This window comes from Mesoplodon densirostris, chromosome 15 (genome assembly GCF_025265405.1).
Source record: "Mesoplodon densirostris isolate mMesDen1 chromosome 15, mMesDen1 primary haplotype, whole genome shotgun sequence".
In the NCBI taxonomy this organism is placed as follows: Eukaryota; Metazoa; Chordata; class Mammalia; order Artiodactyla; family Ziphiidae; genus Mesoplodon; species Mesoplodon densirostris.
The window spans coordinates 7074486-7102001 of record NC_082675.1 but is presented as its reverse complement, the minus strand read 5'-3'; the positions used below and the strand labels follow the sequence as shown (position 1 = coordinate 7102001).

The window sequence follows — 27516 nt, the reverse complement described above, 5'->3', positions numbered from 1 at the left end:
CTCCTCCCAGCCGCCAGCAGCGCATGACTGAGCCACGGGTCCCCTTTAAACACCTGTGGGCGAGTCTCAGCGCAGAATGCCAGCCACAGGATTGTATCATTTACTTGAAATCAGCAGAGAATGTTCTAAGTAGAGTTTCCATCAGCTGTGCAGCTAGCCTGTGGACAGAAGCCGGCGGGGGGGACTGAGCCCAGGGGGCACCCTGGCAGGGGGGCTAAGACCCCAAAGACACCCCGACACAGGAGGAGCGCGCTTCCTTCTGCCTCTGTTGGTGCACGTGAGATTCTCGGATCAAGAACAACCCTGCTGTTAGGGCCACAGGGACCCTGGGCCAGGCAGTCACTTCAGCCACCTCCGTGGCCTTTAGTTTTTGTAACTTCAAGAGCCACACCAGTCAGCCTCACTGTTGGAACGCTAACTGCTGATACTCTAGAACCAAACACGTCATGAGGGTCCCCAGGCAAATAAAGGACAGGGCCGTTATTAACAATTCTCTATTTATTAAAAGGGGTCTTAACAGCTTTACAAGCACAGTTCAGATGTGGCCCTGGAGACGGCAAGGCCAGCCTGGCGGCCCCTCCCCCACATCAACACCGAGCTCACACATTTGGCTGTGCCCCTTGCAGGCGGCAGAGGTACGGGCTGGGTGGCACCACTCTCGAGATACACAGACATTAACAGGCCCACCTGATTGGCAGGGCAGTAATTCGTCCTATACAGCTGTTCTCTTTAAAAACAATTACAAGACAGCAGGAGTTCAAGTCCAGGAGTAGAAACGTACAGTAACTGAGGACAAAGGTTGGTGGCCTCGCCCAGGGCCTGCCGGGACAGACCCCGTTTGAGCTCTGCCTGGATTCTGTCACCTGGGCAGCAGCCAGCTGGGGAGTCACAGGCCGGAGTCAGGAGTTCCACAACTGAGCACACCGGCCTTTTCTGGTCAACAGGTGGGCGGCAACACTACCCCCAGCCCCGCCTGGGGCCCTGGGAATCCAGCACACATGGCACGTGCGGATGAGAACCCAGGGGGCAGGCAGAGCCCGGCGTGTTGCCAGAGCATCGGAGCTTGTTGGTACCTCCCTAACACTGAGGGGCAGGCTTTCTCCAGACTGAGCTGAGATGCTGCTGGCATCCCCGTCACACCCCTGCCCCAAGGCCCAGCCAGAGGCAGAGAATATTGGCTAAGGGTATTCTGGTTCAAGCTGGGTGGGCTTTTCTTCCACCTGCAACACGACAAGGAACACAGACAAGCCCCTCCTGGAACGCAGAGCCGCCAGGGCAGCAGCGGCTGGTGGCACCGCCCCAGCGCCTGGCCGGCCACTCCTGGCACCAGGTAAGCTAAGGCACAGCACGGGCCCCCGCCGGGGCGACCGTGCACTGCTTGCAAGAGAGGAAACTGCGTTCACTTCATCTGCCTTCTCAACCTGCTCAGAACAGTATGTGCATTTTTCATAAAGTTTCCCTGAATGGTCTTATGAGTGTCAAAAAAGTTTTCTTTCCCAATATAAAACAGGAAAATCACACACACAGTAAAAATATTGGAGGAGTATTTCCTCATGGAGAGCCTCGGGCTGGCTCGAGGCGGAGGCGGAGGAGGAGGAGCTGGGGCCGTCATTTGCTGTGCAAAGTCCAGCTCCCGGCCACCTCCTCACCTGGCCGCAGCTCGCCTGGCCTCTGGACGTGGCAGTGGGCCGAGTGCAAACTCCGAGGGTGGCTTTGAAGCATCCAGGTTTGGGGGAGGGAGGGACTGTGAGGACTGCCCGCCCCACACGGGTTCAGTAAGCACCTTCCGGGCTGGCCCACCCGACCGACCCCCACCTGGGGCTGCGGTGGGCTGGGACACACAGAACTGTCTTGAAAATAAAGCAGAAATGATGAACCATGCTTATTAAATAAAGCTACAACGGGAGGACCACGATCCTATGTGGGAACGGAGGCGGGGTGGGGGGCACTTTTCCCCAAACTCACGAATTCAACACCAGACTGAGGAATCATACCGAGAACACAAACCAGCGCGACCACGGGATGCCCGGCTGAGGCCCAGCGCACAACCGCCTAGGTGTCCACAACCAGGGTTCTACGTGTGCTTACCACTGACCTACGGCTCTACAACCAGAGGGACGCCCTGGCCCGAGCACCAGAGCCCCTGGCAGAGCAGCCGGTGCTCACGGCCTCCATCTGCGTGCGCGGACCCGGCCAGCAGGCGCCAGCGAGGGAGTCTCACGGGGAGGACGAGGGCCGCTCACTGGAGGATGAAGCCTGGCTGGTGCGGAGGCAGCCGGGGCGGGGGTCTCTGGGGCAGTGCCGGCGGGTACGGTGGCAACACAAACTGCTGCAGGGAGAAGCCCTGCTGTGCAGGGAGGCCCCCGCGCGGGGGCAGCGGTGGGCACTGCGCCACTGGGTGCGGGGGGCCCTGTCCTGAGCCCAGGGCGGCGGCGAACGGCGTGGCTAAGCGTCCCGCAGGCACCGGGGGCGGTGGGGGAGGGATGCGCCGAGGCACCGCAGAGGGGGGCCCGCTGGCCTCCGGGGAGGGGTAGGGCAGGGGTACAGCGGGCGCCGGCTCGGGCACCCTGGGGGGCAGCGGGGCCTGCGGAAGTCTCTGCCCCTTCAGCACCATCTCCTGGAGCTTCTCGATTTTAACCCTTCGCATGTGGGCCAGTTTCCGCTTGCCCTGATAGACATCGATGAAGGAGTCCAGGGGAAGCTCTCCGTCGAGAAACTTCTCTGCCATGTTCTGGAGGAGCAGGAGAAACCCGGTTCACGGGGCAGGTCAGCCATGAGGACACCCATCCCTTCCCTGTCCCTGGCCGCTCCTGGCGCCCCACCCGGGCCGAGTGAGCGGGAAGAGAGGTGCTGGTCCCACCTGCCGGACAGGCAGCGGGCCCTGGGGAGAGCCCGCCTTAAGGTGAGGGGCCCGAGCGGCTAAGCCCCCGGCCGAGACCAGCGTTTCCTTCCCTCCGCTGGCTGCGCCCTGCCAGCCCCACATGGTCGGCAGGACACGAGGGCCGCCCCGCCCGACGGCTCCTCAGAGCACTCGGCCTAGTCTGGCAAGGCTACAACCGCACAACTTTGGACCCTGACTCATTTCCTTATGGCTCAGCGAGGCTCAAGCCTCGGGTGCTCAGCTGGCCATGCCCACAGGCTCTGCCTGGCCAGCTGACGCAGACAGATGGTAACTCAGCCAGCAGCACCCACGGGACGGGCACCGATTCACAGTGTAGCGGGCACCCCTCACCTGAGGACCAGACCGCCCCCGCTGCCCCCCCTGGCTCCCAGGCTGGCACTCCCCCCAGCCCACCGGCTGGGCTGCCCACTCCGCGCAGCCGGCACGCCTGGCCCTGGGGGAACCGGGCCCAGGCCCAGGTAACTGCCCTGGGGCGTCCCGCTGGGCTGGCTGGATTTACCTCCGTGTCCTCCTCGATCTTGGCCCCTTCCGCCTGCAGAAGTGCTAACAGGGTCTCCAAGGAAGCGTTGCTGGACTGTTTATCTGGAAGAAGCAGGAGGCACGATAGGGTGAGGGGCACCGGCACACCCTCAGAAACCACCATGACCCCCGGCCCCTCGGGACGACACGCTCCCCCAGTCTCCTCCCCACTTCCCTTTCGAAGAAGAGTGTACTTTTGCTGGATAGGCGACAGGAGAGTCACACCTACTGAGCTGACTTTCCAGGAAGCTGACAGGAAAGGCAGCCAGCGTCACCCGCCCGCCTCACGATACAGGGGCGGTTACTGAACGTGTGACCTACCCTTGCAACCTAATCCTGCAATTCACCCCATAATTTATTTCCTTTGGAGTTCTGAGTGATAATTTACATAAATACATAAAGTATGCACACCTTAAGTGCACCACCTGAATTTTTACATATACAAACCCAACCACCGTGACCCAGACTGGGATACAGAATGTTTGCAGAGGCTCCCCAGGCCACTCCCAGAGGTGCTGACCTCCACCACCCAAGAGCTCTGCCTGCTTCTGAACTTCACACAAGTGGAATCGCACGGTATGTGCTCTGTGCTGGCCTCTCGCTCAATACCACGTCTCCGAGACCATCCGTGTTGCTGCACGAGTCGGCAGTTCATTTCTTTCCGCGCTTCGGAGCACTGACAGCTGTGTAAGTGTCACAACTTACCCATCATTCTGCAGATGGACACTCAGACTGTTCCCAAATTTGGCTCTCACGAGGCAAGCTACAACGAACATTCTTGTGCGCATCTTTTGACAGACCTGAGTGAACGTTCGCTTCTGCTGGGGAGACACCCAGCAGTGGAACTGCTGAATCACAGAGCATGCCTCCTTTTCACTGTAGCAGGTGCTAACAAACAGCGTCTCCAATTCTCACTCCTCCCAGCAATGGAAGAACCGCGCGTCCCCACCAGAACTGGTCTCGACAGACTTTTCACCTTTACTCATTCTGGTCGGGTGTGTTACAGTGCATTTTTACTGCAGTTACACAGATATAGGAATCATGGTATCGGATGTCACTGTACACTTCACTGAAGGGGGTGATTTTTTAACCTTCTCTCTCCTTTTTTGGGGGGGGCTGTGCCCCTCAGCTTGTGGGATCTTAGTTCTCTGATCAGGGATTGAACCCAGGGCCACGGCAGTGACAGCACTAAGTCCTAACCACTGGACCACCAGGGAGCTCCCTTTTTAACCTTCTCTTAATCTGTTTCCTTGAAAGCTACCCCCAATGCACTCAGGCTTCAACAATAGTCAATGCCTGCGTCACTTCATAATGGCTGCAAAGTAAAGTGTGACATTAAAATAAAGTATTCCAGTGATGAATATTTTTCAACATTAACTGTGAGGGCCTAACTTCAAGGATAAAACATTAGCTGTATATCATAATTCAGAAAATTGCCTTTTTTTCTATACTGCTTGGAAAAGGTAGAGTCTTGTTTAAAAAGTAGTCAAGCCTCTTTTTCTAAATTACTGACACAATCCTACATATAAACTATTTTTTCACAGCAGTAATGACTGTCTTAATCTGAAACTGTTCCATAATAACATTTCTTTCCTGGTTAGTGCCACAGCTTGAAAATGCACCCTCCCCTCAGCTCTTTATTCTTGAAAGATCACCCTAAAAGAGTTACCTAATTTGGTCTTTTTTATCTGATAGGCTTCAAAGAGCACCTGGAGTTCCTGGTATTTTTGGGTCAAACGTGCTTTCAGAGAGTCCAGCTGGGGCTGGTAGAGAAGGTTTCCTTCTGCCAGGCTCCGGTTGCTGGCCAGCGTCATTTCTTTGTTAAGCTGAACATTCTGCGTCTGCAAAGACCATACAGGGTGATGAGAACCGGCGTGTGAGCCCCGAGCCCCACCCCCGGGGCCACCGCAGCAGCTTCCGTTTGGCTGGGCAGCTGCCCCCATCCCGACGCCAGCCCCGATTTCTAGTTTGGACGCTGCTCCCGGTCTTAAAGAGCGAGACCACTTCCTCTCCTTCAGGCCTGCAGGACGGGCTTCGTCCCAGGACCTGCTGAAGCTTCTACCCCAGGAGCTGCGCTGTGACCGGAATTCCTTACCACTGCCATTGTGCTCTTAGGAGCGAACGGCTCTGAAGGTTTAGAGCTAGAGTTTTCCAAAACGAGTTGCTGCTGTTCCAGAGAAGTGAAAGAATCACTTATTATCAGAGGAGGGCCAGTTGGCTTGGTGTCAATTCAGGCTTAGTCATCAGGCTTTGAGATCAAACGCGAAAGCCCAAGACCCGGGGAAGGAATCCACTCAGGGGCCCTGTTCTACTCTGTCCCTGTGCCCGACACCAGCTCTTCACGTCTGAGCAGAGGCTTGAGCCTCCCCAGCTCCTGACCGCTGGTCCATCAGCACCGCTGACCCAAAGCTGGGGGCGGGGATTTATCTGCCCGACAGGGGTCCTGCGCTTCCGGGGGTGACAGGTCACGTGTGGGTGGAGAAGCCCGCCTGGACCTCAGGGGTGAGAGGGGTTAATGCGAGGTCTGAGAAAAGGCGAGGAAGTCCTAATGAAACGTAACCAGAAGTACACTGGATAAAACAGCAGAAATACCAACGTGTCTTACTTCTGGTTCAGCCCCCTTTCCACTTGCTGCTGAGGGGCTCCTCCACGGCCTGCTTTCTGGACTTGAAGTCTTATTTGCCCCCGTTTCTCTCCGAAGCTCTCCGTCAGCCCCACACCAGCCAGCCTGCCCTCCCCTTGATATTTTCTACACCCCACCCCACGCAGGCTATTTTCGCTGCTACTTCCTTCCTCTTGCTCGTCTGGCTGTAGATTCCTGGCCTTGCTGCCTCCGCTTCAACCCCTCCCCCTCCAGCCATACCCTCTGGCGCTAGTGCACAATTCCCAGCACGCCCGCACGCACACATACACACACACTCACACGTGTGAGAACAAAGAAAGAGCCTTGGATGCAGGTCTCTAGCAGGAGGCCCTGACCGCCGAGTGGGGGGCTCCTCTCCTCAGCAGACACATAATCTGCATCTCTCACACGGACCACAGGACAGGGCCCTCAAGATGAGGCTCAGGGTAAAACAAAATTGAAGTTAAAAAAGAAAATTAAGCCTCTAGCTCAATACTATAAAACTAGTACAGTGGAAATACTCTCCCCTCTCTTGCTGATGCTTTCTGCCAGCAAGGACTATGAGGGCTGGAAAGATCTGGTTTAACTGGGTTCCTGGTCCTGCAGACTCTGGAGGGGTCCTGGGGGCTCCCAGCACCACCCCAGCCCCTGCCCACAGCAGCTCGGCCTCCAGGCACGTCGCACCCGGAGGGCCTGCAGAGGAGTCTTCCCTTCGATTAAGTCATTTAAAAGCACATGCAAACCAACCACTGTACAGCCACCCTGGAAAACAGCTCGGCAATTTCTTTTAAAACAAAACAGGTAACTACCATACCATCCAGAAATTGTACACCTGGGCATTTATTCCAGAGAAATGAAAATTTATGTTCACACAAAAACCTGCACATGAATGTTCAGAACGGCCTTCCCTGTAATCAAAAACTTGAAGCCACCCAGGTGTCCTTCAGCAGGTGAACAGCTAAATGCAGTACTACACCCACACCATGGGCAGAGCGCAGACCTAAGAAAGAATGGGCTGCTGAGACACGTGCAACTTGGATGAAGATCCAGGGGACAAGGCCAAGTGAAAGAAACAAACCCGCCCAGAGGGTCACAGACTCCAAGATTCTGTGTATACAACATTCTTGAAAGGACAAAACTACAGAAATGGAGACGGATTCGTGGTTGGTGGGAGAGGGAAGTGACTGTAAGAGGCGACAGGAAGGCTCCTCGTGGCCACGGTGTCCTGCTCTGACCATATCTGTGTCAAAATTCTGGCTCGGGAGTGGACTAGAATTCTGCAAGATTGTCCGTGGGGGAACCCGGGTGAAGGCTACACAGGATCTCTGTGTTATTTCTTACAGCTGCATGTGAATCTACAATTATCTCAAAATTTAAACTTTAATTATAAATAAATAGAACAGACTGTTGATGAGATCTTTTGCTCCCACTGGTCTCATCTGATAGACGGGGAGGGGCAGGTATTCAAGGCCACCGTCAGGACCCACTGCCCCGTGCACGCCATCATCCTGACTCAATCAGTTCTGTGTTCAATAAACACTTACCGAGCAACTGTTATTTGTCAGGCCCTGAGTGAGGCCCAGAGAATTGAGAGGAACAGGCACCCTCCTATTCTCAAACTGAGAATCAGCGAAAATGGAACCGAACTCGTCAGGCCCTGATCTCTGAGCCCTGGGGTGCCCTGGCCCTCACTCGCCCCGTCCCGGCGGTTCTGAGAACCAGCCAAGCTCTCCCCGAGCGGGCCCCCGGCTCCACCTCACTGCCCGGCCCCAGCTGAGCGCCTTGTCCGCAGAGGCCTCCCTGGCCGTCCTCGCTAAGCCAGCAGCCGCCCTCTGTCACGGCACCTGTTTCCTTCCTGCCACCAACGGCAACCAGGGAGCACTACGCTTGCGCGTCCGATCCCTGTCACCCGCTTTGGGTATCCTGTCATCTGGGGTGTGCCGAACAGCCAGCACACAGCAGCCACTCAGCAAGGATCTGCTGAATCAATCAGAGAGACCCTCTCATCCCCTAAAAAGCCAGTCACTTGAGACTAGATCTGGCAAACTAGGTGGGTAACAAAATGCAGAGTCAAAAAGAAAAAAACCATGAGCTGTGCTTGTCAAGCAACAAATGCCCCTTTATGCAACAGACGGGCTCCCGTAATAGAGGAACCCTTGGAGACTGTGGTGGAGGGTCTCACTCGTCCTGGATCTAAGGGCCATCCGATCAGGAGTTTCCCCAAGTCTTCAGCGCAGGCAGACCACAAGCACAGGGCTCCCGAGGGGCCACTGGAAAGGCATCACGTGAGGGAAGTGCACCGTCCTAGCACCGCCAAGTGCCAGCCTACCGCGGGGGTTCTCAGCATCAGCTGAACTACCTGAAGGCAAGGGGGCGCTGATAAGTTCCCCAGGCCCAGACCAGCCCCAGATGAGCCCAATTCTCTAGGAGGGGACCCAGGCCTGAGAGTGTCTTCAAAGCCCCCAGGTGACCCTTGCCTCACAGTTCCACCCTAAAATATATCTACGAATAAAGCTTATTCTCCTGGGGTCCAAGTCAGGTCAGAATCACTTCTCCTACAACATGTCATGCACAGAACGCAGAGGCAAAATAAAACTCCAACCAATGGAGACGACCGTTATGCTGGCTGTACTCTTTCTATCCCCGGGTACTCAGATGTTTTTACAAGACTATCAGGAAATTCTCAGTGGCCACCCAGGGCACACCCGCACCCCCTCCAGGCGGACAGTGGAGACAGTGGTGGCGGGAGCGGTGGCCAGGGCGTAGGCTGAAGGGGGGAAAAGCCTCTTTCTTAAGCCTCGGATAAAGCTCTTCCAGCACAAGCATCGGCGCCCAAACACGCCTTTGATGCTGCATTAGAGAAAGACCTTCCTCCCCAACGTTCCTTTTCATCGTCCCAGTTGAGGAAAACCGGGAGGAAGCAGCCAGACTTCTTCTATAGTTTGCAAAGGACTCGGGGGGACCATGCACACCACACTCAGCAAGGCTTAAGTGGCAGCCACCCTGGGGGATGTGCGGTCTGACTCCCCACCCCCTGTCCTACTGATCCGAGGACCCGTGCGAGAGGAGGCTTCGTGCGAGCCATACACCCTGAAATTGAAAACTGGGTCCCAGCCTCTTGATGGTTTCTCATGATTCTTTTTCTTAACCACAGAGAAATCTTTTCAGGAAATAAACTCTCTGTGGTAATGAAACATTTTTATAAATGTGCTCAGTTTCACTTCAGTTTCCTTTTCTGTTCAGAATCAAAGAAAACTGAGACGTGTGATAGCAGCATTTACAGTAAGATCCGCTGAGGGATGTCTGCCCGTCTGTCCATCCGTGAGCACGGCTGCCTGAAAGGGTGGTCACCCAGAGCTAACAGCGACCTCTCAGTGGTGTGACTTTCTTTACGTTCCTCTTTCTACTCGAGTATAGTGTTTGAATCATTTATAATAAGCGTGTATAAATTTACAGAAAGTAATTATGTTTTAATGTTTAAAAAAACCTGTTAGGTATTAGTAGAACCAGAAGGGCAGAGGCTCTAGGGAGATAAGCTGCCTTTGTTTAAAACAAACAAAAAACCAAGGTCTTTTACGTATATATACGTGTCCAGGCAAGGTGGAGATATCGTTCTCTCCTGGGAGGCTTACATCACTGTATGACGTTCTCACAGAATGTACATTCTACCTCAAATGCACAGGTCATTATTTATTTGGGTTGGGGGAGCGTGGTAGAAAATAAAGTTAGTGAGGAGGAAAACAGACATAAACTCCCCTCTGCATGACACATGCAGTAGTTACAGTTGAGAGGCACTCGGGGCCAGGACGGGGGGGTCAAGGTCTGGGTCTGCAGTGGATGTTTTCCAAACCAGAGGCTTCCACGATGTGAAGTTCTGATTTCAGCTGGCCTGTCTGCCTCTTCAACCATAATTATAACTGTGCCTTCCTATAAACACTACAATGGGCAAATCTGCCTATGTTTCCAAGCTAAATCTTTTTTTTTTTTTTTTGCGGTACGTGGGCCTCTCACTGCTGGGGCCCCTCCCGTTGTGGAGCGCAGGCTCAGCGGCCATGGCTCGCGCGCCCAGCCGCTCCGTGGCATGTGGGATCTTCCCGGACCGGGTCACAAACCTGTGTCCCCTGCATTGGCAGGCCGACTCTCAACCACTGCGCCACCAGGGAAGCCCCAAGCTAAATCTTTTATGGAAAAATACTGAGTAGTCCCTTATTCCCCCTTTACAGTATAATAGAATTCTTATCATAACAAAGTAAATGACATTATTGAATTATGTTAGCAAATTTCAACGAAATAGACGGAAATTCTTGATCGTACTAAAGTCCTTTAAATGCTCAAAACCCAGTAAGGACAGAGAATCTGGGCTGGGGAACTAAGATAAAAACACAGGTTTGGGGGACGTCCCTGGCAGTCCAGTGGTTAAGACTCTGCACTTCCACTGCAGGGGGCACAGGTTCGATCCCAGCTCGGGGAACTAGATCCCCGCACGCCACGAGGTGCAGCCCGAAAACAGAAAACAAAACAAACAAAAAAACACAGGTTTGCCCTCTCACCTACTGCCGTGCTCAGAGGCCTAGTATTTGTACAAAGTTAAGGATCCCATTTTTTTTAACAAGTAAACATCCCGTCCGGTAGATAAAACATCCCTCACCAACAACTTTGCTCGCTGCCCCGGCCTATAACGCCCGTCCGCAAGGCCCTGCGCTGGCTATGGCTCTGGGCCTTTCTCGACTCCGAGAGCCGCACGAAAAGCTACGCGTGCTCTCACCCCCTGGTCGCCGGGTGCTGAGGCACAACCCACACACCGCTCGATCCATCCCTGTACGTGTTCGGCTCGAAGCTGAACTGCACCAGCCCTGAGGGGTCTACACCCACCAGCTCCTTGTAAAGAACACCTTTACTAAACGCCCCTCGACTCCCCCAAGCTGAGCGCCCCCTGTCGTGCCAGAGACCCACCTGATATAACTCAACTGGCTTTCCTTCAGCACACAGTGACATCTGAGCTCTTTTGTGTGGCCTCGCAGAGCACACCCCTGGTTTTTACTCTGTATTGTAGTTCACGGTGCTTGCCCGTTCATCTGTTTATTCATTCATCCAAAAAAGGATTTTCTGAGGCACTGTTACGCGCTGACCCTGGGCAGGGCCGGCGATGGACACAGGGGTGAACGAGGCAGGCCGGACCCCGCCCTCGTGGAGCGCCCCTCGACTGAAGACAAATTAAACAAAGTCACACCAACAGCTATCACTGTATCACGATGGCGTTTTAACTCTCCTGCGAGTGACGGGTGCTTGTAGTGGGCTGAATGGTGGCTCCCCAAAAGAAACGTCCACATTCTAACCCCCGGAACCTGGGAATGTGACCTTATCTGGGGAAAGACTCTTTGCAGATGTAATTAAGTTAAAGAAGACAAACATCATCCTAGATTACCTGGGTCATCCTAAATCCAATGGCAAGTGGATTTATACAAGACACACAGAGGAGAACGCATAGAGAGGAGAAAGCCATGTGAAGACAGAGGCAGGGAATGGAGTGATACGGCCACAAGCCAAGGAGGCCAGCAACACCAGAAGCTGGAAGAGGCAAGGAACGGATTCTCTCCTAGAGTCTCTGGAGGGAGCACGGACACCCCTGATTTAGGACTTCTGGTCTCCCGGATTGTGAGAGAATAAATTTGTCTTGTTTTAAGCCACCAAGTTGTGTAATGTGTTATGGCATCCAGAGGACTAATCCAGGGCTGGAATCTTCATCTCTCCTTGAGATCCACTCTCCATCCTGCTCTGGGCCCCAGGGGCCAACTGGCTGAACCACATCCACCACTTAGGCCCCTTGCCTTCTGGTTCTAGCTGGATTCAGCGATGGGGACTGAGGGTGGGACGAGAGTGAAATGAGGAGGGGGCTCTCTGGGTCCCCTCCCTCTGGGGTCACTGTAGGTGATCAAACCCCCCACCCCAATCAAAAGCAGCCCCCTCTCTCGTTCTCCACACCCAGCTCCATCCCTCAGGCCTGAGGCTGAGAAGTGCATACCTGTGGCCCATTCTGCACCAGCCCTGGGGGAGTCTACACCCACCTTCCCCAAGCTGAGTGCCCCGTCTCGCCAAAGGCCTGACTGGCAGAACTGGAATGGCTTTCCCCATGAAATACAACGATGTCTGAGCTCACGCTCACCCTTCTGATGAGAACATCTGGCCCCTTAAGAGGAAAACTGAGCCCTGTTCACTCCCCGATACCCAGAACCCAGCACAGTACCCAGGTCAACACATGCCTACTGCTAAATATGTGTTCAACTCAATCCGGAGGACTTTTGATTGCTGGGCCTCAGGCCACGACCTGTCAGTTGTTAAAACCTTGCTGAGCTGTTCTGAAGATTAGCTTCTTTGAATGGTTATAATAAATTTTTAAACAGTAACATCACAGATTAATGCTCGTTATTACAACCAACCAGGTGAAACTATCTGCACCCCTACTTCACCACAGGAGTGATCACAGTTTGGAAGCAAAGCATGAAAGGAAAAAAATTAAGATTATGACAGTGATTGCTCTAAAGCAAAACCACCCATTACTGCGTAGACATCAGACATGCAGCACATATGTGGAGACTCATCAGAGGCGGGTCAGCATCACACGATCCCTTCTCTTGAGCTGAAATCCAGCCCTCTTGGGAAGCCTTCGAGAATGTGGGAGTAATGTTTATGATTGCGATGGCCTGGAAGCCACAATACACATCTTTTTTTTTTTTTTTTAAGTCACTCATGAACTCCAGTACCTAGACTATGTATGGCCCATAACAGCCACCGCAACATGCTCCAACACAGCGGCTTGCGCATTTCATTCATTCATTCAAGAAATACTTAAGAAGCACCATTACGTGCCAGGCTCTGGGGGGACAACAACCAGAACACAGTCTGTCCTCCTGAGCATAAGTCTCCGCGTCAAGACCACCATGGAGACGGGCGGTGTTCAGCTCACAGGGCCTAACTCCAGAGGGCGCCATTCACCCTGTACTGCAGCCTGTAGCCCTGACTGCATTTGCTCTTCAAAGAAAAGGCTCAGGGGAGGAGAACAGACACATGTATATGCACGGCTGAGTCCCTCTGCTGTACACCTGAAACTATCAACATTGTTAATCGGCTATACTCCAATATAAAATAAAAAGTTTAAAAAAGAAAGGTTCAGGGGAGAAAAAAGGGAAAAAAGATCAAACAGATGCGAACTTAAAGATTTAAGTAAGACAAGTTACTGGTGGTGACATGACAGCTTCAGTCTCGCCAGCATCTGACACAGTTCAACAGTATCTGGGAACATTTCTTGAGTTCTCACCGTGTGCTTGGCACTGTGCCACCGTCCCTTCTAGCATTATATCTCCTTAATCCTCTCAGCGAGGGTGAGACAGATTTGTCCCCATTTTACTCAGGAAAAAGGAAATGCAATCTTAGCGAGGTTTAAGAGATCACCAAAGTCACAAGTGCCAGGAAGTAACTCCAGAGGTATGACATTAGGAGTTAGGGTATTTTGTCTCCAGGTGTGTTTTCTACAGGATTACCCCATGAATTATGCCACAGAACCTACCCTACTACACAAAATCCAGTCTACCACCACTTCTCTATTTTCAAGTTCCAGTAATCACCTAAATTTCGTTTCTATTTATGCCTCTCATTTACCCTTTTATTAGGATATTTCAAACACAAAGCAAAAGCAGAAGTAAGAGTAATGAATCCCTCTGCGCTCTTCTCCCAGGTTCAGCAATTAGCGCCATTTGCCAGTCCTGTTTCTCCTGTACTCCCCACCTTTGGGGGGGAAGTATTTTATTTATTTATTTTTTTTTTGGCTGTACGCGGGCCTCTCACTGTTGTGGCCTCTCCCGTTGCGGAGCACAGGCTCCGGACGCGCAGGCTCAGCGGCCATGGCTCACGGGCCCAGCCGCTCCGCGGCATGTGGGATCCTCCCGGACCAGGGCACGAACCCGTATCCCCTGCATCGGCAGGCGGACTCTCAACCACTGCGCCACCAGGGAGGCCCATGGGGGGGAAGTATTTTAAAGCAAATCTCGGCATAATATCATTTCACCCGTAAAAACTTTAACTTGTATCTTTAGTGGGCAAGAACTTCATAACTCTAACTACAATGCTGTAACTACACTTACTAAAAATTCTTTAATTTCATCTTTTGTATGTATTGGCTTGAATTCCTCTGAGCATTCTGCCTCATCTGTTTGAGTATCGGAAATAATTTATATAGGAAAAGCAGGATGAATGTTTGATTTCGCCGCCCCTCCACTTTTAAAGCCAACGTTTAGAAGACTCAGTTAGTGCTCAAGCAACCTCCAAAAACGACCAATAAGCTTTTTCTGGAGGTATCATTACTAAGTAACAGATTTTTAATCAGCTGTAGTCATTAATCTTTCTAATGCTCAAATTGTCCGTGGCCAGTGGGAGACACTTCGAGCTGGCTCTTAGGCTGACACACCCCAGAGGTTTGACAGCTGCCCTGCTCTCTGGTAAAACAAGATGTCCCAGACCAATCTGTACATTTGCTGCCCCTAACTCAGGTGGGTCCTTCTCAAAGAAACACTGGTTCCTTTTGGTGGGAAATTCATTTTGATTTTGATATTTTCCTCTCCAAATAAAATTAAATAGAAAGTTATATATAATACAAAGATATAGAGTGAAAGAAATCTTAGCCTTTTACTTTCCACTAGAAAAGTTCAGGTTGCATTCAGACTTTAAACACAGCAGGCTTATGGATTAGGTGATAAAAAGGTTGGCATGCATTCAGCCAGGTCAACCTGGTTTCCTTTTATTGTGCTACACTTGATCTAGTTCACCAATTAATTTTACGGTAGATTTCACCAAAGTCACATGCAATTTGAGCTTGGGCTTTAATACTAAAGGTTAGGTTATCAGAAAACCCAAATTCATCTTCCATTCAGTGGAAAGACCTCCCCAGTGATGCACTCATTTCACCAGTCTTCCATTTGAAGGCAGGCTTTCAGGTGGAGCCTGTAATCCAAGCCTATATTATCCCAGAGGTGACCTGTAAACACAACCCAATGTGGCTTGATTCAATCCAAATGTTCCCTGAGTTTCTATGAAAAAACTTAACAGTTGCTGAGTTGTTTAACATGTTAAAAAAATTAAGGATATGAAAATACAAAAAATCCAGTGAAAGAACTGTAGAACATTATGAAACTGTTCTAAAATACAACAATCTCGTGGGCTGTGTGAAACCATCTCTAAGGCTACAGCCTACTCGGGAAAGTAAATTTGCCAGCTGCTTATCAAATGTTCCACTGAAACAACCACTCAACAGAACATATTAGATTAATAAAGACTGCTACTTCTGATCGCAGATATCAAAATCCTTGTTGAGAGAAACTTGCTGTCCTCAGAAAGCAGCAGACAATGGACGTAGACTCGACCAATCCCTTCCGTATGGAGCTGACTCGCATCTTAAAAATTAGTATGTTATTCACTGTAAGTGCAACTGACCACAGGAAATGCAAAAAGCTAGGCTTGAAAATAAATGGACTAGCCCCAGGGAAGAAGTGGTCTCAGCTACACAGGATTTGATTGTATTCTACTTCTGGCAGGCACAACATACCAGGGTGTTCCGTTGTTTTTTTGTTTTTTCTTTTTTTTTTTTTTTTTTCCTAGAAGACGTATTTCCTAGTATTCGGGGCGGGGTGGGTAGAAAATAAACCAAGATCTCCCCCACTTCCTGGACTTGTGTGGATAGTGGTGTCGATGTTAAATGTTACTTTCCTAGAATCACTGGCCTTGTAATTCCTGAGGACTCTGGGTGGAAGAAGAAAGGGATGAGCAGAAGGCAGGGTGGGACCCAAACTGAACACAGTGTTACCTGCCTCTGTCGCTCATCTCCTAAAAGCAAGGGGCTTGTCACACTTGGCCCCAGCCTAGTCCTACAGAATCAGAATCTCACAGCAGGTGAGCCAGGAAAACACAGAGAAGCCCTCACTTCATATAATCAGAACCAGTCAGCTGCTGGTTAACTGAGCAGTTTGGTTAAAGCAGTAACTCACTAAACACATAGAATTTTAAAGACCTAACCATTTTTTTCATTTAAAGCAAAGGTCCTTTCTTAGAGAAAGGGTCCACTAGCTCGATTTCCAGAAGTTCTTTGCCTAGACCACACCCTCTCACGTGGGGAACCTGAAGACACTGGACAAGCAAGATGAGAGCAGAATCCTTCTGGAATACTCGCAAGCTTTTTTTTTTTTTCCTAGTGAATCACCTTATAGTAACTCTTTCCAAAGCACTCAGCTTACAGTTTTCACTCTCTCTTTTCTCGTACAGTTCCTCGGTTGCCATAGTACTTAATGAAATCATGTAATTACTGTAACAAAATCAGAATGAGGGACTTCCCTGGTGGCACAGTGGTTAAGAATCTGCCTGCCAATGCAGGGGACATGGGTTCGAGCCCCGGTCCGGGAAGATCCCACGTGCCGCGGAGCACCTGAGCCTGTACGCCACAACTACTGAGCCTGCGCTCTAGAGCCCGCGAGCCACAACTACTGAGCCTGTGCACCACAACTACTGAAGCCCGCACGCCTAGAGCCTGTGCTCCGCAACAAGAAAAGCCATCGCAATCAGAAGCCTGCGCACCACGACGAAGAGTAGCCCCCACTCGCTGCAACTAGAGAAAGCTTGCACGCAGCAACAAAGACCCAATGCAGCCATAAATAAATTTCAAAAATTAAAAAAATATATATCAGAATGAACAGGTCTGAGAGAAAACACACTTGACTCTCGGTAATCACGCAACTGTGGTGTGGGAGCAGAAATGCCTGGGGAACTAATCATGATGGGGGGAGCATCAATCATTATATTTGATGAAGGGCATGGAGAATGTCAATTACTGCAACACTTTAGTTAAGTAGAGGGAGGTCAATTAATAGCTTCCACCGTAATTTAAAAATCCAGATCCGCCCCCCACCAAAAGAAAGCAGCCTACAGAAGACTGAATTTCTAAACTTTTCTTTTCTTTCTTTTTTTTTTTTTTTTTGCGGTACGTGGGCCTCTCACAGTTGCGGCCTCTCCCGTTGCAGAGCACAGGCTCTGGACGCGCAGGCTCAGCAGCCATGGCTCACGGGCCCAGCCGCTCCGCGAACCCGTGTCCCCTGCATCAGCAGGCGGACCCTCAACCACTGTGCCACCAGGGAAGCCCTGCTTTTCTTATTAGTAGTTTCTTGCCAAGACAACCAACCAAAGCATTCACTTGTTTAGTAAGAGCTTTGGGGTTTTCCCCTCTTCACCACAAACTACAAGAAAAGCATGTATGAGAATTTTCTGGGATAGTCTTTACACAGGTGCAGATAAGAAAATGCCTATCCAGGTAGATCCCAGATGTATATTGACTACATCTGTTGACAATTTTGCTTTTACATTTAAAATACATCATGACATGAACTTTCCAACACCTGACTCAAGAATTCAGTTTGATAAAAGTTTACTCTCACATGACTGAAATTATTCATCTTCTATTCAGTATGAGAAAATGCTATTCTAATAACGAGATTTTTTTTTTAGTCTGTGGGTAGAAAAAGGGATTAGTCAAAGGAGAATAAGTTACTCTAAATTATTCTACTTAAATTTCACGACAAAAAAACTGCAATTATAAGTGATGTAGGGAATAAGATGTTCTAACTAAAAGAATTGCCTAGATACTTAAGACTGACTCATTTTCAAAAAAAATTAAGTGTTGGTATTTTAACAGATTTATGTTCAAAGATGTTAACCGCAATATAATTTATGAAAGCAAAAAAACCCAGTACCTAAATATCCAGTAATAAAGGACTAGTCACATAAATTGTGGCATACCCACATGATAAAATATCATAAGCCACTAAAAATCATGTCATGTAAGGATCTTCTGACAAAAAATAAGAAAATGCCCAGAGCATAAATTTAGATAACAAACAAGTCAAAAACTCTACATGCAGAATGATCCTAGTGGTAGAAAACACATAAAGAAAGTGTATAAAATGTTTAACAGTGTTTATCTGAGCAGTGGTATTACATGTGATTATATTTTTCTTCTTTATAGCTCTGTATTTTTAAATTTTTCTATAATAAACATGTTAAAAATGTCATTTTTTAAAGGTTTGATCAATTGGGATCAGAAATCTTAAATCATTTTTTTAAAGAAATCTTAAATATACTTCCTTGCTTTATTTTTTAAAAATTAATTAATTTATTTTTGGCTGCACTGAGTCTTCGTTGCTGCGCACGGGCTTTCTCTAGTTGCGGTGCCTGGGCTTCTTATTGCTGTGGCTTCTCTTGTTGCGGAGCACAGGCTCTAGGTGCACAGGCTTCAGTAGTTGTGGCGCACGGGCTTAGTTGCTCTGTGGCATGTGGGATCTTCCCAGACCAGGGCTCAAACCCGCATCCCCTGCATTGGCAGGCGGATTCTTAACCCCTGCATCACCAGGGAAGTCTCCTTCCTTGCCTTCTTAAACAGAGTACATGAAAGCACAAAGGACAGCCTTTGATGAGACAGAATCATCAATATCAAGTAACTACAGTGGGTCTATGACATGGAAGCAGATGGATACATTTATGTCCTTAAATAAGCATTTGCCCAAGTGTGCCCCAGGGAAACTAGCCCCACCAGACTGAGTTCTGCGATGGAGTAAGTATGGGAAATACTACAACACACACTAGCTGTAAGAACCAAACCAAACAAAGCAAAGCAAAGCAAAACCCCTCTTATTTCAGCAGATTCCCCAGATTTCTTGACCACAGAGCCCTCTTTCTGTAATCGCCATTAACAATCACAGAATTAGGGATGCGCTACCCTAAACCAAACAGCCTCAACCACTTCATTCACAGCCGTCACAGCTTCATTTACTGGCATTTATCATGGTCACGCACTGTGTTCCACAGTTTATAAACATATCTTATTTAATCCTCCAAAGTCTCATAAGGACGGTATTTTAATTCTCCCCTTTTAAAGATGAGGAAACCAATACTTAGAAAGGTTAATCCGCGTCTGAAGTCTTCTAACAACCCAAATCCTACGCTTAACAGCTGATCTTACATTTTTTGTGCAGCTTCATTTATTTCTGGATGGTGTAATTGGCTCTATTAGTTTTTCCCTACACCCTTTAAAAAAATCTGCCACTGACAGATTAGCCATAGGACCAAGCGTGTTGTTATCTGAATTGTGTGCAAAGCAAGACTCAGCAGGCTGTGCAATGAGTCTGGTGTAAGCCTCCAAGTCAAAGAGTCTGGCTGCCTGAGAATCTTTCTTCTCAATCCTCTTTCAGCCTTCTAACTGATCTCCCCGCTTTCTGGTCTCACCCCCTCAAATCCATCCTCTCCTGGCTGTCTGAATCATCTGCATAAATCGCCAAGTATGACCACTCCACTCCCTGGTTTAAAATCCTCCAGTGGCTCCCTCGGACTGGAGAGTGAAGCCCAAGCTTTCTCAGGAAACATGGGGCTGTCTGGTTTCTGCCAGCCTCGTTCCCCCACGCCCTGCCCCGGCCCCTCCAGCAAGGCCTGCAGTCTTCCTCCCACACAGTCTCTGCTTCTTTCCCCTGTGCCTCACTCTGTTCATGCAGCCCAGCCCCACGCCTGGAAGCCCTTCTCTCTCATTACCTGGTTAACTTCATCCTTCCAATCATCGCTCATGAGTCACCTCCTCCAGGAAACATTCCCTGCGCCCTGCAAAGGCTCACCAGGTCTCCCTCCCACTGGGGCGTGTCCTCACCCCCACCGTCTCACCCATACATTGGAACTGGCTTTTGCATACCTGCGAGATCCTAAAAGATGAAAACTCTGTGGCTGAGCGGTTCCACGCCCCGCGCCCCACACACAAGGTGCTCCATGAAGGTTGAGTAAATGAATCAACTTACCCTACCTCAGCTGTGCTCACATTAATGAAAGCCGCTGTCTGATGGCAAACACCAATTAGCACTTACTGTCCCTCTGCCAACCTCAGCCCTGGGCTATGGGTATGAATATAACCTCAAGGTGCCATTAGCTAACCGTGGAGATGATGCTTTTTTCAAACCAAGTCTTTTATTATCTGTGACGCTGCTTGTAATACAACAACCATTCAAACATCTGTTCTTCACACGCACTCTTTCGAACGATGAACAACGCTGCTCACAATTCCCTGAGAAACGCGCTGAAAAGCTTTCCCCTGACACACTGCAAGGTAACCTACTGACAGCAAAGCTACCTCTACTGCTCTACTTGCACTCTTCCCTATGAAGTAACTACAAAGAACTTTCCTGTCTTTGTACCGCTGGGTGAGATGCTTTTCCTGAATAACGATGGGAGGTGAAAACCCCACACAGCTGACGAAGGAAAGAAACCAGCTAGAACTCCTGCCCTGGCACGTTCCGGGCCTCAGCGATCGCGTCTGTGAGCAGCGGCTGACGCCCAGGTCGTTAGAGACACCCCTGCACTGCTACCTGGCGTGATCCCCACAGCAACATTCCGCTACAGATACTGCAATGAAAGCCAAATCTGCAATGAGGCTGGCTTAGCTCAAGAGCACCTCAATTCTGCACAACACATTGAGGCTCAACCGGTGCGGCCTGTTTCTGGGCTCCTCCTGACGAATCTGTACGGCACAGGCACTGCGACAGGACGGCACCTGGTCTGTAAAGTCAAGTCACGGGACCCGTGTCCTTCCACGGCCCCTCTCTCCTTCTCCCAATCCAGTGACCCCTAATGGCCTTTTGAACTTTTATATCCTCCTTGGCTTCAACAAGTGCTTGGACCAAGTCAGCCCCCAAATTTGTATCTCTAAGCAAACCATGCCCCTGAGCTCCAGAACTGCACTCTCAGCTGCCTGCCGGACGATGTCACATGACTGCCCTGCTTGTCCCCCACACCCAGGCTGCCGCGGTCTCAAGGGCCCCCCCTTCCCTCCTCCAGCCTCCCTCTGGCCCACCCTCTCACGTCCACTCATGGCCCAGCTCCCTCCACTCAGCAGCACTAACTGGGCACATCCTGTGCACCAGGCATGTGCTAGCTGCCAAGGACACAGAGATAAACGGGATAAAATGGACCCCCCAGGCCAGTCGGGGACACAGGGAAGCAAGGGACTTACAAAACGTGTCTCAAATTCCACCGAGGAGGCAATACCAAGAGGCTAAGTGACCGTGTGTCTGGGACTGAGCGGGGGAGGGCATTTGGAAGGCAAAGCTGACGGGGTCCCTCGGTGGGCAGGGGAGGAGGAGGGACAGCTCCACCAGGGCACCATGGTGTGAAGGGGTCCAACCGGCTGGTCTGCATCTCCCCCCCCTCCCAGGACTCCAGCTCAAATCCTAACCTCTTCTTCCCTGTCCTTCCGTTTCCACCTCTGACCTGGTCTCCTGAACCTCCCCATGCCAATCCAGCCCACACCCTGCTGCCAAAAGAGTCTCCCTAAGGTGCTCTTCTGACCGCACTGCCGCTCTGCTCTGAAGAGTCACGGCAAGTCCGTGCTGCCAAAGGAACCGCCGCTGAGCTCTGGCCTGGCTCCCCGCCTCGCCAGCCTTACTTCCTATCGCTTCCCTTAGCACCAGCAAATCTGATCTGGTAACTCAGCGAGTCACAGAACCTGCCCCGTGCTGTCCTGCTCAGTGCCATGCTCAGGCTGTCACTCCTTCGTGGGCCCCCACTTCTGTCAAAATACTACTCAGAGAAATAAATACCTAGTTCAAGACAGTGGCTCCCTGGCGGGTGGGGAATCACGTCCCGGATGGAGCACAGAGGGCTCTTCTCTGGCTCGGTCGTGTTTTCTTCCAAAGCCGCTGCGGGTACACAGATGTTTCTTGTATCATTCTACACCCTCGTATGGGAATTACTGTATTTGGGCATTTATTTTCTTAAATCTTACCTGCCTATCAAAGTCCATCTCTTGCAGTAGGAACCTAATCTAGCCAGAAAGCCTCTCATCTGAGCCTCAATGTCATTTACAATTCACATGTGGCCTTTTTCTTATCCTCTCTCTCTCTAAAGAAACAAAAAAACAAAAAAACAAAAAAACTGTGGTAGGGCTTCCCTGGTGGCTCAGTGGTTGAGAGTCCGCCTGCCGATGCAGGGGACACGGGTTCGTGCCCCGGTCCGGGAAGATCCCACATGCCGTGGAGCGGCTGGGCCCGTGAGCCATGGCCGCTGAGCCTGCGCTCCACAACGGGAGGAGCCACAGCAGTGAGAGGCCCGTGTACCGCAAAAAAAAAAAAAAAAAAAAAAAAAAAAACTGTGGTAAAATATACAAAACATGAAATTGACCCCTTTACCCATTTTTACGTGCACGCTTCCTGCGGTGTTACATACACTCACATTGCTGTGCCATCATCGCCACCATAACCTGTTCCATCTCCCCAAACTGAAGCTCCCTACCTCTTATTCTCTCTTTTTTTTTTTTTTTTTTTTTTTTTTTTTTCAGTACGCGGGCCTCTCACTGCTGTGGCCTCCCCCGTTGCGGAGCACAGGCTCCGGACGCGCAGGCTCCGGACGCGCAGGCTCAGCGGCCATGGCTCACGGGCCCAGCCGCTCCGCGGCATATGGGATCCTCCCAGACCGGGGTATATTCTCTCTTGTATTGATGTCTGTGTACTTGGTTTCTTTCCTAGATTATAATACAGGGATTATATGCTATTCATGTTTCTATCCTCTATAAGGCCTCGCACACAGTAGGGGCTCCACAGCATTTAAACGAAATGGAATCTCTTGAAATGGCAGAAAGGACACTATGCCTTCTAGTTTTGTCAATACTACTGAATAATAACAATTTAATGAGTGTTCACTCTGTGCCAGGTACCATGATAAACTTTTTTTTTTTTTTAAAGATTCATTTATTTATTTGTTTCACTGGTTGGTTGCACTGGGTCTCAGTTGCGGCACGTGGGCTCCTTAGTTGCGGCATACATGTGGGATCTAGTTCCCTGACCAGGGATGGAACCCAGGCCCCCGGCATTGGGAGCTGGAGTCTTATCCGCTGCGCCACCAGGGAAGTTCCTATGATAAGCACGTTAAAGGCTTATCTCACTTAGTCCACCCAACAACCCTCAACCCAATGGAGTAGCTTACTGCTATTATGCCCTTTATTTTCAATGAGGAAACTGCAATTGGAAAGACTGAATACTTGCCAAAGGTCACACTGCAGGTATCAAAAGCCAGTTCTGTACTATACCACCCCCACTGCACTTCTGATCAATACAAAAGGAGACAACAACTAAGTGAAATAAGGGATCGGATTTCACCTAAGACTGTCTAACAATTCTGAAAATCCCTTTAAAGAAAGGGAGCTAGCCTCTACTGACTTCACCTGCTATTCCACTTCACCTCACAAGAACCTTGGAAGGCAGGCATGATTACCATCCTCACTTTACAGTGGAAGCAGAGTTTAAAATAAGTCACAAAACTCTCAGATTCTTTAAAGAGAAAAAGTCAGATAATACCGGATTTCAGAAAATATTCTGGGGCATACTAATTTTTTACACAAGAGTTAAAGTCATACGTCCGTGGAAGAGAAGTTTTAAACATAAAAGTTGAAGCCTTTATATATACAATAATGATTGTACAACACGAACAGAAACAACCTCCAGTAGCAGACACTCAAAAGGGGTTTAAATCTTAGCTTCTAAAAACCAGTCCCACCAGTGTTGAGAGCTTGTTTGAGGAAGCAGTCCCTGGTCGGTACATTTCAATGAGCCATTGTGACTCATGCAGTAGCTCTGCACCCCACACAAATCACACCAGAACACGCCTTAGGGAAACAGCTTCTTCCAGACCAGACTCTTTACTTTCCACTAAACAATCTATCTTTCAGACCCTCAGAGTTTTTGCCTGTGGGCAGTTTCACTTGCCCCAGGAACAAAGATCCTGAATTTGAATCCTTAGTGAATCATTAGTTAACACCAACCAATCAGCATTTCCTCAGAAAGCACACCGGGAGAAATGACCCAGGAGGTCCGGTTTAGCTGCCTAATCCCCTAAGCAACAGTTCCTTTTAAGGGAGTGCCCTGCAAGTCCAGTGGGGTTAATGTGGACAGACAGGGAAAGGCACATTCCACCGCCATGTAAAAATAACTTTAAATAAAAATAAAAACGTGTACATAACAAACATCAGCCCAGAGCAAATGGAAAGAACCTACGATCACTAGGGCTGTACTACATTTAGAGAACTGCATACAGACAGGAGGAACAGGAAAAGAGAAACCCACGGGCAGGGAAAAGAGAATGTCTGCAGCTCCAGCATGATTTGAATTTAGTCTCGAGCTGGACTAAACTCAGATGCCACAATTAAAACAATGTAAGTGAAGCATAATGCACAGCTGTATTTAAACCTAACAGTGAATGCCTTCAAAACCTAGCCACACTTCCCAGCCGCCACAAAATAGCCCCTCAGGCTTGTAGAAGCCTTACTCTACAATTTAAAACACTTCCTTCGGCCAAAAAAAAAAAAAAAAAAAGCCTTTGGTTCAGGGTTAAGAGATTCTACGCTGTGCAAGAGCTGTTCCACTTACTGTCTCGTTCTACTCCTACTGAGATACATAATCATTTTGACCACAGAAAGGTAAATGTTTCTTAGGCTAATACCAAACAAAAATTTACTTTATAGATTCTTGAGAGAAGACCTTATTAACTGGTCAGGAGGAGCTGTATGCATGATTGTCAGGAATCGTTCTAAAAAGAGAACTACAAATTACTTAATTGCAATTACTCTTTATTGAACACTAACTATATGCCGTGTTAAGCACTTAACATGCACTCTTTCACATAATCCCCACATCAACTCTAAGAAATAAATACGTTCATATATCCTTCCCCAGCAGAGGCTCACAGAGGTGAGGTGACCTGCCTGCAGTCACACAGCTGGGCAGTGGCCAGGTCTGGCCTGGAGTGTATGATTCCAGAGCCCAAATGTTCTTTAACACCAGATCATAAATGTGCCATTTGGTCAAGAGTGGACAGTTCACAAAGTATTTCCTTCTACTGTGTCTCACAGCCATCCCCAAATAAGCCAACACACAAGATTAGCAGCTGAATGAAACTACCATGGTCAGAATTTTGGTTGTTCACATTACACCAGTTCCTTCAGAAACGCACCACACACGATCAGGGTAACAGGACTTGCAAAGGGTGACCGTGGCTAGGTGAGCTGCCTGGCTAAGGTACTTCCGTCTTCACGTTCAGTTTTCTTGTTTTAAAAGCAGTACACCCTGAAGGACAAACTTCTGCTGAGTAACTGACCTTAACCATGTGGTCTAAACAAGAGGAGTTGGTCCTCAGTATTTCTATAGGGTACTCTGGTATGAAGGTCACCTTTAACCGCCCCCTCAAAAAAGAAAAAAATCCTGCTAGATTAATTTGCCTTTCCCTTTAAATAGTAACCTCCAGTTTCTCATGTAGCGGAAACAGGTGAGGCCGGAGTCAGCAGAATGACCTGACTCCACAATCTTCCCTCCAATAAAAAGCAGTTTAGTTCTATTAATGTTCTACTAATGTAACTACAGTTCTCTGTTCTGAAACTGGATAGTCACATATAATAAAATAACTTGTAGGCAGTGTTACCCAGTAGAGAAACATACCTATCATTTTATTATTAAACTAGAAAGATGCCTGCTGACAATCAACAAAAAGGTCTCCTGGCAACTGAAAAGCAGAGAAACTAAGCAAAGATTTTCTTTCTTTGGAGACATGAAACTCTCATTCAGTCAAGAAAGATGGATTTTGTCACTTATTCTTCTCTAAAAAGGAAAGCGCCACATGGAGACCATAAATAGGGTAAATTGCATCTCAGAGCAAGTTGTAGGTGCCAAGTTGTTACAAAGCCCGGGAATACAAGGGGTGGATTAATGGAAAGACTGATACCATCTTACTACAGTGGCCTCTCTGTAGCTCGGGACAATGACCTGTTGAGGGTTTTCCAGTGATTCTGAATGTGCAGCCTCCATACAAGCCCCCTTTTAAGGGGGCTGGCTCAGTGCTGAACAATCACTCCCTCTTCGGAAAGAAAGCCAAAAGCCCCCCCACAGGCTTCTGGGTGAGAAGCTCAGCCCTGTAGGCGTGGGAAGGCTCAGACTTCAGAGACAAAGGAGCAGGAGTGGTAGATGGGCTGGGGAGAGCTGGATCGGCCTGGGTCCACCTGCCTGGAGAAGACCCAGACTCACAGGACTGGACTTTCAGGGAAAGAGTTCAAAAGGGCTGGGAGAAAAGGAGAAAAGAAAGCACACATGGCAAACGCAGGAGTGAAGTCAGTTACCCCTGAGAACAAACCACGCCACAAGGGATGCAGTGAGATATCCAGAAACAGCGGTGGCACGCCTTCCAGAGACTGGGCAGCCCTTCCACTATCAAAGAGGTGGGGCTTGGCTGTCAGCCCCCGACCTCCAGTTTATCTGCTCCCCAAAAACAGCTCTGATTGAATCCTCCTTGGCCCCAGCAAGGAAGGACACTGTGGGGCAAAGCTACCCTACTAGAACTACCACATTCCCTTCTTCCACGGACGGGGCAACTCTTAACCAGAAAGGGCAGCCTGTTGCCACCCTCAGACCCCCCCCCCAAAAAAACGCTGGAGAAGAGCCCCCTGGGATAACGCTGTTAAGGCCGCTTCCAAATGAAGTCAGACCCTGGAGGGTCCCTCTGACACTCAGGATCCCTCAGATACATGGACACCTCAAATCTTAACTGGGTAAGTCCGTGGCCTCGAGTCTCCCAACCTTGGAGGCCCAACCCTAAAACCCCATCTCAGAACTACCTCTCAGACTTAGGTACAGACCCTCGGCCCCCAAACTCATCTTGGAACCCCCAATCCTTTCCTAAGATTCTATCTAGCTAGCCCACTCAGCACCTCAAAACCTATTCTCAGACCCCAATAACTGCCTCAGTCCCCCTGTACCTCTCAAGCCCGCCCCCCCCCCCGCCCAGGCCCCCTCAGTCCGGTCTCAGGTACCCGTAATCCTCAACTAGCGTCCCCTCTACCCTCTCCAACCCAGTCTCGATCCCCCAATTCCCTCCTCGCCCCACCGGACTCGGCCACAGTCGTCCACGTCTCCAAATGCTCATTCCAGGCTCTCTAATCTCTGCTTCACTCCCCGCCTCAGGACCTCATCAGCCCCCGCAAGCCCCGTCCCAGGACGCTTTTCCCAGCTCCGCCCCAGCCTCGGTCCTCTCACCCCCGACCCCGTCTCAAGACCACCCCCCATTTCTCCTCCCAGTCCCCTCGACCCAACTTGAGGCACCGCGACCGCCTCCGCCTTGGGCCACCTCCAGCCCGCCGCCAGCCCCCGGCTCCGCGCGTCCCGCTCGAGGCCCCGCCGCCGCCGCCGCCTCGAGCCCCCGCTCGGCTCACCTCCTCCATCTTCTGCACCATCTCTGTCAGCTGCCCCTCGTCCTCCAGCAGCTCGTTGAGCTGCACCAGCGACAACCCGGCGAACCGGGCTTCGCTCCCGGCAACCGCCATCCCCGCGTTTCGGCTGCAGACGCCGCCGCCGCCGCTCTGGCCGCCAGG

The 27516-nt window shown here is 50.1% G+C and overlaps 1 protein-coding gene across 1 annotated transcript; it reads right to left on the bottom strand.

Moving 5' to 3' along the window:
• Nucleotides 1-480: 480 nt before the first annotated feature.
• Nucleotides 481-27516, bottom strand: VPS37B (VPS37B subunit of ESCRT-I). The gene is made up of 4 exons (XM_060119526.1): nt 27358-27516; nt 5091-5262; nt 3402-3484; nt 481-2731 (listed from the first exon to the last, which is right to left on the bottom strand). The coding sequence occupies exons 1-4, from the start codon at nt 27466-27468 to the stop codon at nt 2240-2242; spliced, it is 858 nt and encodes a 285-aa protein (XP_059975509.1). The 5' UTR covers nt 27469-27516; the 3' UTR covers nt 481-2239.